Raw genomic sequence first — 9242 nt, 5'->3', positions numbered from 1 at the left:
GAGACCAGACACGCCAAATGCTGCCTGCTGAGCGTGCTCTAGACCCATTTCAGAAACACACAGGCGGCTTCAGACTGGAAGCCTGTGCACTGTCGGTGGGAGCGCACCATGGCACGGCCCGTGGATAATGGTACGGAGGCGCCTCAAAGCAGAGCTGGGGCCACCACGGTGCCCGGCAGCCCCACTCCTGCACGCACGCATGTGCCCCAGAGAGGGGAAGGCAGGGTCGGGGAGGCGTGCATTTCAACACCATAGAACAGGGGGAAAGGTGGAGACCAGATGATACAGCAGTGCCCGGTGATCCCCAGACTTGAAGCAATGGCACCCCAATGTGGCCAGTGCGGTGTGGAAACCCGGGGGGTGTCGCTGAAGCTGGGGCGTGGTGGGGGCAGCTGGCCAGGGAGAGGGGCTTGAGCCACTCCTTCCCACGGGACCCCCTTGGGAGATGGGGTGATGGCCCCAGGGGCATTCCTTGGCCTGGGACAGGCTTCAAGGTCATGGGCACGGACACAAGCGTGACCTTCCTGTGTCCCATCCAGGAGGGCTGGGTCAAGAGGGGATGAGCCAGGGGCGAAGACCCCAGAACATCCGGACCTCCCCGGAGGCGGGGCTGTGGAGGCACCTCCCCGGAGGCGGGGCTGTGGAGGCACCTCCCCGGAGGCGGGGCTGTGGAGGCACCTCCCCGGAGGCGGGGCTGTGGAGGCACCTCCCCGGAGGCGGGGCTGTGGAGGCACCTCCCCGGCAGAGTAGTGGGGTGCGGGGAGTCGGGCATCTCGGGGAGAAATTCGCGGGGCCATCCTGGCCTGGCCGGCAAGGCCACAGCAGACCTGGAGGGGCCTGGTGAATCGTGGCCCCGGGGGCAGTGAGGCCCAGCAGGGCAGCCTGGCCTGCAAGGGAGGCGGTAATGCTTGCCCATGTCCTACCCTGTCCCTCACTAGGCCAGCCCCTTGAGGGACAGGGAGATGGGAGCAGAAGCGCCTTTAGCATCTGGGGTGCCCACGGGTCAGGCCAGCACCCACGAGGGCCGGCCAGGCTGGGGTGTGGGGATGGCATAGGGTCGGGGCCTTCCCCGAAGGAGATGCCAGCCCAGGAACGTCCGCTCAAGGCTCATCGTCCAACAGACACTCAGCCCGGCCTTCCACTCTGAATTTGCCTCTCTCTACTCGTAAAGGACTTCTTGTCGACAAGAGGGTGGCTGCTCTTGCTGCTGTTTGGGCTGTCTGAGGGTTTTGGCCCCTCGGGGGCGCCGGGCCCGCCTCCAGCACTGGATCTAGCCGAGGCTGAGCCTGGGCACCACCGTGCTGCTCTCCTGGACGCCTCGCTGCTGCTTTATGCCGTCTGTCCTCTTTCTCTGCCTCATTTTGGATTCATGACTGTTCTTTACCATCCCATTTTCTTTTATGGCTTATTTCATCAGCTTCCCCACCGCTGTTTCAGTTCCGGGACGCGCAGAACAAGCGCTCTCTGCAGGGAGGTCGGAGCTGTGGCCTGGCTGTGCTTGGACCTGTAACCGACTCACCAGCCTGCCTCCGAGACCCAGCGATCCACACAGAGTCCTCAGATCGCACACCTCCATGTCCCAGCTCTGTGCTGGGCTCACAGTTTGTTCCCATCACGTTCAAAATCCCCAACACACATTATTTTTGCTTCCAACAACTGTCTTTGTAACATTCTAAATACCCTCAGCTGGTAAGACACGCCAAGTTTACCGCTTCGGCCAGTGTGGAGGCGTTCAGTGTCCCCCACCACCACCTCCTCCAGAAACCTTCACCTTCGCAGACTGAAACCGTTCTCCCTCCACTCACTGCCCACCTCCGCCCCGCCCGCAGCCTGCCCCTCCGCTGCCCTGCTCCGCGTGGAGCTGCAGGCCCGCCCTGTTGCAGCTGGCTTACTTCCCTCAGCACGACACCGCTGGGTCTGTCTGTCCTGTAGTCTGTCAGGGTTTCCTTCCTTCGTAAGGCCAGGCCCGATTCCACTGCAGGGATGGGCCGTGTTGGCTCAGCCCTGTCCCCCAGATGGACAAGGTCCTCTGCCCTCCTGTGAATGGCATTGCTGTGAACACGGGTGCACAGGCTCGCCTCCCTGCAGGGTGTTTGCCAGAGGTGGGGGCGCCGGTCACTCACTGCGGGGCTGCCCCGACGCCGCACTGCCTGCTGGCCACAGCCGCGCACGGGCACCCTGACGGGGGCGAGGCCATTCCTCCCGACAGCGACCTGTGTCCCCAGCGATGAGCTTCACTGAGCCTCTCTTCCCGTGCTTGCCAGGGTCACAGTCTGCAGGTGGACGCGGGGCCGAAGGTGACCCCCGAGGAGGATGGCTGACTGCCGAACGGGTTTGAGCCGCGCTCCCGGGGCTGAGCCAGGCGGCCTCTGAGTGTTCTCAGCTCAAAAGACCCGGGACTCACTTGTGACCCCCTTTCTTAGACCTGAAGCCCCCTCACGGCCCTCCGTCTCCCTGCTCCGGGGTCCCAGGCTCCGCCCATGGGGGCAAACCCTGCCCTGGCCCAGGCCCAGTCCTGGCCCTAAGGACTGCTGTCACTGACCCTCCAGCCGCCAGTGCCCCGGCTGCCCGCCCCGCGCACCTCTCTGCTCTGCCACGCTCTCCAGGGAGGCAGGCTGCCCGCCCATGGGCGGAGCCTGGCGGGCAGCGCTGTGGGGGTCCGTGTATGGGAACTGGCCTGCAGCCCGCCTGTCCACTGCCTCCCTCAGGCCCCGTGGGCTGCGACCCTGGCCAGAACCCACCCTCCTGGGTAGGGGCCCCGAGACGGCAGTGTGCCTGGTGGCCTTGCAGGGACGGTCTGAGACTCGGCCCACCCGAGGGCTCAGGGTGCTGCCGTGTGGGGCCGGCAGGTCACAGGCCTCAGGAGCGCCGCCAACTGAGCCCTCTCGTCCAAATATAGAGGCTTTATTGTCTTCAGTGGTCGGGGGCACAAAATACAAGAGAGAAAAGGCACCCGCCCCCGGTCCCTCAGCCGCCGTGGCAGGGCGGTGGAGGTGAGGCGGCGGTCCACGCGCAGGCTCAGGCCTCAAACACGGCGCAGCTGGAACACAGCACTTTCTCGTGAAGGTCGCCCCCGTAGCTGAGACCGGCGAGAGAGGGGCTGCGTCAGGGCTGAGTCCCCGTGAGCTGCGTACCAGCCCGGCCCAGACGGAGGCAGTCATGAAGGGGTCCCGCACCCAGGCGGCCGAGCCCCCATGGCCAGACGCTCCTGAGGGAGGCGGCTTGGGGGCCTGGGGTGAGGCCAGAGTATGGAGCCTGCTGACAAGGGGCACCCTGAGGAGACCCCCTCAGCCCCCAGACACCAGCCCGCGGTGGGTGTCCACCTGCAGGGGGTGACAGTGAACGGGGCGCTCACCGGAGAGGCCCTGCCAGGCAGAGCGCAGCTCAGGCCTGACGCTGGCCTGCCGCCCCGGGCAGGCCCCAGCTGGGCGGCAGGGCTGACTGGCCTCCGCCGGCTCCAGCGGGGCAAGGAAGAGGCAACCCAGCCAAGGGCAGGAGGCCGCCCGGGGGAAGGAGCTGACTGGCCGGGAGGTGGCAGCTGCCCCAGGCAGGCGCCACAGCATCAGCACTCAGGAGCCCAGGCCCGGCTCTCAGCGTCGGCCCAGGCCACAGTCCCGCCGGAGCCGGGGCCCGACTGGTCCACCAGGCGTGGGCAGGACGCCGTGGCAGGGCCACACTGCAGCTCGGAGGCCAAAGCCCGGCCTCCAGGGAGCTCTGGAGCAAGTCATGAGCTCATCACACAGGGCAGGGTGCCCGGCCCACCACAGCCACGAGACCAGGCAGGGTGAGCGGTGGGCTCTGTGGGTGTTTGGGAACCAGGCAGCTGGGGGAGGAGAGAGGACAAGGAGGGCCCGCACTCACTTGGTCAAGGGGAGGCCCCGCCCCAGGGCCCGCACTCACTCCAGGAGGGGAGGCCCCTGCCCCAGGGCCCGCACTCACTCCACCAGGGGGAGCGCCCCGCCCCAGGGCCCGCACTCACTCCACCAGGGGGAGCGCCCCGCCCCAGGGCCCGCACTCACTCCAGGAGGGGAGCCCCCCGCCCCAGGGCCTGCACTCACTCCAGGAGGGGAGGCCCCTGCCCCAGGGCCCGCACTCACTCCACGAGGGGAGCCCCCCGCCCCAGGGCCCGCACTCACTCCACGAGGGCGCAGAGGGCGCAGGCCACGGCTCCACAGCTGCAGCAGGAGCGCACGCAGCGTGCACACAGGGCCCGCTCGCACTGGCCGCACGCGGCCTTCCCGTCCACGGCCCGCACGCACGATGAACAGGCTCCCGACGCCGCCCCAGCTGGGTCTGTGTGGAAGAAACACTGGTCCGTCCAAAGGTGACCGGGAACCCTGGCGCTGGGGGCCACCCCTCGCCTCCCGGAGGACAGCGGGCTGCCCTCCTCCAGCACCTCACCGACCACTAGTCAACCTGTGTGGAAGCATGGCGCTGGGACCCGTTCACCAGGGGGAGATCCTAGCCGGCTTCCGTGAGGCCCACCTGGAACTCTCACCACCCAGAGGCCGGGAGCCTGGGCTAGCTCCTCCCCTGACCACCTGCAGCAGAACTCGCCAGGCCTTCAACCCCTGGCGCATCTCACAGCTGCGTCTCCAAGTGTGGCCCCCGTGTACTGGCTTAACACAGGGCTTCCTGGGCCCCCAGGGGTGGGGGTTTAGCTGTGACGCACGTGACGGTCTGAGTCTACAGCACAGTGCAGAGGGATGCGGATGAGAGCTCCAGGTGGGAGCAGGCAGGACGCCCACGAGGGCCACCCGGGGGGGGCCCGCTCCTTTCTGACTGAACACTCAGAGCTGCTCACAGTTCCCATACATCAGAGCGGGGAGCGCCTCCTGCAGCGGGAACCTCCAGGCACTCGCCCCACTCCCGGCATCAGACTCCGGCCCAGCTCCAGGAGGAAGAGCCCCCACCCCATCCTGTCTGCAGCAGAGACCTGGGAAGCGCCTGCCGGCCGCCTTACTCACCAGCCTCGGAGGCCTGCGCTTGACTCCGGGTCAGCCGGCCGTCGGGCCCAATCAGCATCTGCCCACGCGCGGCCCGAGGGGCTTCTGTGGGGCCGGGCCTCGGGGACTCTGGCGTGTGGACAATGGCGCAGCCTTCCTCCCATGCAGGGTCCATGCAGGCCTGGGCTCCACGGAAGAGAAGCTGCGTGGTCTTCTCTGGGGAGGACAAGCATTGCCCGCTTACACCCCTGCGGTACGGAAGCCCCTGCGGGGCCGCCTGTCCCTGGAGCTGTGCGTGCTGAGCCCTCCTCTGAGCAGATTTCCAGTCACCCGGGACCAAGCTGCCCCTGGCGAGGCTGCCCTCCGGCCCGGGCTCAGCAGGCACCTCCTCCAGCCAGGTTCTGCAGCCTGCAGCCCCACCTGGGCTCCCCGTCCCGTCACTCTGCTCATTTTTCACAACGTGTGGCCTCACCTCCTCCCCAGAACCCACAAGCAGGCCTCCTCTGACAGAGGAAGCTCTGTGCTGCTGCTGCTGAGTCGCTTCAGTCGTGTCTGACTCTGTGCGACCCCACAGACGGCAGCCCGCCAGGCTCCTCCGTCCCTGGGATTCTCCAGGCAAGAACACTGGAGTGGGCTGCCATCTCCGTCTCCATTCCCTTCTGCACTGTGGATAGCCAACTAAAGCACAGCAAGAAACTCAGGGCTGAGCCTGCAACCTTTTGGCTACTGCAGAGCTGCTGGCAAAATGCACAGCCACAGCTGGCTCCTGACAAGGTACCCCAGAACTTTCCAGACCTCTGTGGGGCCTGGACATCTCCCCAGCCACGAGCAGCAGCTTTCGCAAGGTGAAATGCTAAATGCCAGCCCAGCAATGCTCTGTGGTTCTCTGCTCTGTCCCAACAGAGCTAGGGTGGAGACCTTAGAAGCTGCTGGTGCTGGGTGATATCACAGAAACACACAGCTGATAACTCACGGAAGTGATGGCAGCTTGCCACACCCAGCTCCTCCTCCTCCAGTCTCCCCGTTTGTAACAGGATGGGACTGGGCAGGGGGCAGGTCATGTGGCCAGACTAACACTTGTCTTCAAGGGCCTGTGGCCAGTTCAACATAAAGAGGCGAGAGTTTAAGACTTGGAAATCATTACACATGAGTTCACACGGGCCTCACAAGGCCCTGTCCTTCTCAGAGAATGTCCAGGGAGCCTAGCACCCCCTCCCTGATGGGCCCTGCGTGGGCCAAGCTCTGCAAATGGTCCAGGACACTGTGGTCAAGAGCTAGACTGACTTATGTGTGTGTGTTAGTCACTCAGTCGTGTCTGACTCTTTGCGACCCCATGGACTGTAGCCCACCAGGCTCCTCTGTCCATAGGATTCTCCAGGCAAGAATACTGGAGTGGGTTCCCGTGCCCTCCTCCTGGGGATCCTCCAGGGATCAAACCCAGGCCTCCAGCACTGCAGGCGGGTTCTTTACTGTCTGAGACGCCAGGGAAGCCCTCCCTTCTGTTTGCAGTGTTTTCGTTTTTGGAAGGTCCTGAGAGAGTGAGTAACAGTTGCAGTCTGGCCCAAGTACCCTAGGCTTCACTTATTTACATCACCTGCTAATCTCTCCAAAGCGATGTCAGTATTATCCATGCATTCAAAAACGTGCCTGAAGAAGTCAGAGGAGAAGGCTTAGGTCAGGGCCCTCACATTTTTCAACTGGACAGTGCAGCCGTGCAGAGCCGGACAGCACACTCCAGCGCCCCGGTTTTCGCACAGGCTGTTCCCTCTGCCGGGAAATTTCCTTCCTTTCCCTCTCTGCCTGTCTAACCCCGCAGAATCTGGCTTTGACTCTTCCTCCAGGAGACCTGACAGCCTGCAGGTGGTCCTTCGGTGACCCGTGTCTGCCCCTCTAGAGAGTCCTCCTTCGACTGGCCCCCTCAGCAGCGGCACCGCCTGGCAAGGAGGGCGCGCTCCACACAAGCCTCTCGGGTTTGAAGGGGTGCCTCTGCCGACCTTCCCACCGGGACGAGTCCCGGGAGGCGGGACCCGGAGGCCTATCGCTGGGCTGGTCAGATCAGAGCGGGTCCCTGTGAGTCCAGTATTCCCGCAGGACCGAGCCCCGACTCGGCCCCACGCAGAAGCCGTCCGTTTCGGAAGGTGCGGAAGGGGCAGGTCGTGGACGCGGGAGCATTCACGCCGTCCTTCTCGCGGATCCTAAGCCCGGTCAGGCGGCGGGGAACACGGGCACCGGCTCCAGCGGGCGCGGCCGGTGGGGACCCCCCGCCCAGCCCCGCTTCACAGCACTCACCGAAAATCTCTCGTGTGAGGCGCTCGGCGCACACGCCGCGACTCAGTTCTCTCTGGCCGACACGCACTTTGAGCTGCAGCGGGGCCGCATCCGCGAAGGGGCAGCCCCGCTTGGGCATGGCCGCGGCCCGGAGCGGCTCCGCTCGGCCGCCGCGCCTCTCTTGCCCGTGACGTCACAGCCGCGCGCCAACCCGGCGCGGAGCGGGGGGCGGGACTAATACGCGGCGCGACACAGGATAGGTCTGGGGAGAGGATGGGGCGGGACTCGTGTGCGGCGCGACGCGGGATAGGCCCAGAGCGAGGGCGGGGGCGGAGCGCTTGCTCTGGGAGGCGGGACTCAGCGGCGCGGGAAAGTCCAGAGAGAGGTCAAGGGTCAGAGCGGGCGCGCCACCAGCAGGGAAATAGGAAGGCGGTGTGATGCGAAAGCGCTGCGGGATAGGCTGGGGACTACGTGGGGGCGGGACTCGTGAGACACACGGCCCGTGATAGGCCAGAGGCGACATGGGGGCGGGACTCGTCCGAGGGGGCGAGACTCGTTTGAGGCGGCGCGAAAAAGGCGAGCGTATTGGCTGCTGTTCTGGTCTCCAAACAACTCTTTTCTTTTTAAATTTATTTTTTTAACTGAAGGATAACTGCTTTACAGAATTTTGTTGTTTTCTGTCAAACATCAGCATGAACCAGCCATAGGCATAACTCTGGAAACTCATATTTCTTCCTTTAAATCACCAGTGGTCTGAGGAGGATTCACTTTTTTGGTATCTAACTCCAGAAACATTTGGTCCTGGGGTTAGCTGATGAACAGTGCGGCGGCAGCTTCAGGCGACTAGCAGAGGGACTCAGCCGCACGTGCGCGTGTGTCCGCTCTCCCCCAGTGCCCCTCCCGTCCAGCTGGCGCCCAGCGTGGGGCAGAGTTCCATGCGCTAACTTGTCTTTATTTCTCAATTTGGAGGCGCGTCTCGCCTTCGCAAGTGGAGAGTGCCTTACACGGGGCCGTTCTGGGCCCTGCTGCGTCACTGAGCAGGGCTGAGGCAATGCTGGGCTCTGACCGAGCAGCGAGGCTCCGGCCCCACCCAGGCCTCTGCCGGCTGCCTGCCTACCTGCCCCTCATCCTGTCTGCGGGCCCGGGGCCATCCAGCAGTTCCCTCTGTAGCCCGGACTTCTGGAGACAAAGCCGACGGCCTGTCTCACGGGACACGCCCCACATGAGGCACCTCACAGCCCCGGACACTGACCCCGCCTAGAAGGAATATGGGCGGGGCCAGCCTCTGGTCCGGGTGCCCCTTCCCGCCGGGCCTGGTGGGTCTGGAAGAAACAGGTCCGGAGGGGGCTGTGGCAGCGTTTTCCCGGTCGTGTGGCTGCCGTGTGGCACTGTTCCTGTTAGCCACCTGCAGTAACTGACTGAAGAGACGCTTGATTGGTTTTATCCTAGAAATGGACGAAATTCCCAAGAATATTGTTTTTAATCTGACAGATCTTGGGAATTTTAAAAACTTTCTTTGGGTTCAGATTTGAAACTGCCTTAGACTCTCTTCAGTCACAGTAAATATTCAACAGGTGCAAAACACTGTGATTAAAAGAGAATCTTGATAGCTCTTCTAGCTCGATTTTAAGAAATATTTGTGGAGGGCCTGTTCAGTGTTGGATTCCTTTTCTAGAGGTGCTAGTAACAAAGCTCTCAGACTAGGGGCTTAGACAATACACATTTCTTCTCTTTAGTTCTGGGAGGTGGAAGTCCCAGATCTAGGCGGGCAGAGCTGACTTCTGAGGCCTCTTCCTCATCCCCTTCTCTTACAAGGATCTCAGTCAGACTGGATTAAGGCGAAGCCATAAGACCTCTTGAAAACTTATTACATCCTGGTTTCTCAAAAAGTTGAAAATAGGACTACCATGTGATCCAGCAATACCACTTTGGTGTATACAAAGGAACTGAAGCCAGTATCTTGAAGTGCTGTGCCCCAAGCTCACTGCAGCATTTCTGCAATAGCCAAGACATGGAGACAACCTAAGC

At 63.4% G+C, this 9242-nt stretch overlaps 1 protein-coding gene across 1 annotated transcript; it reads right to left on the bottom strand.

Moving 5' to 3' along the window:
• Positions 1-2888: 2888 nt before the first annotated feature.
• SIVA1 (SIVA1 apoptosis inducing factor) lies at positions 2889-7397 on the bottom strand. Its single transcript, XM_004018013.5, has 4 exons — positions 7236-7397; positions 4968-5162; positions 4137-4293; positions 2889-3079 (listed from the first exon to the last, which is right to left on the bottom strand). Exons 1-4 carry the CDS (start codon positions 7351-7353, stop codon positions 3019-3021), a joined length of 531 nt encoding a protein of 176 aa, XP_004018062.2. The 5' UTR covers positions 7354-7397; the 3' UTR covers positions 2889-3018.
• Positions 7398-9242: the final 1845 nt, after the last annotated feature.

Source organism: Ovis aries, chromosome 18 (assembly GCF_016772045.2).
Source record: "Ovis aries strain OAR_USU_Benz2616 breed Rambouillet chromosome 18, ARS-UI_Ramb_v3.0, whole genome shotgun sequence".
NCBI lineage: Eukaryota > Metazoa > Chordata > Mammalia > Artiodactyla > Bovidae > Ovis > Ovis aries.
This window is presented reverse-complemented; position numbering and strand designations above follow the sequence as displayed.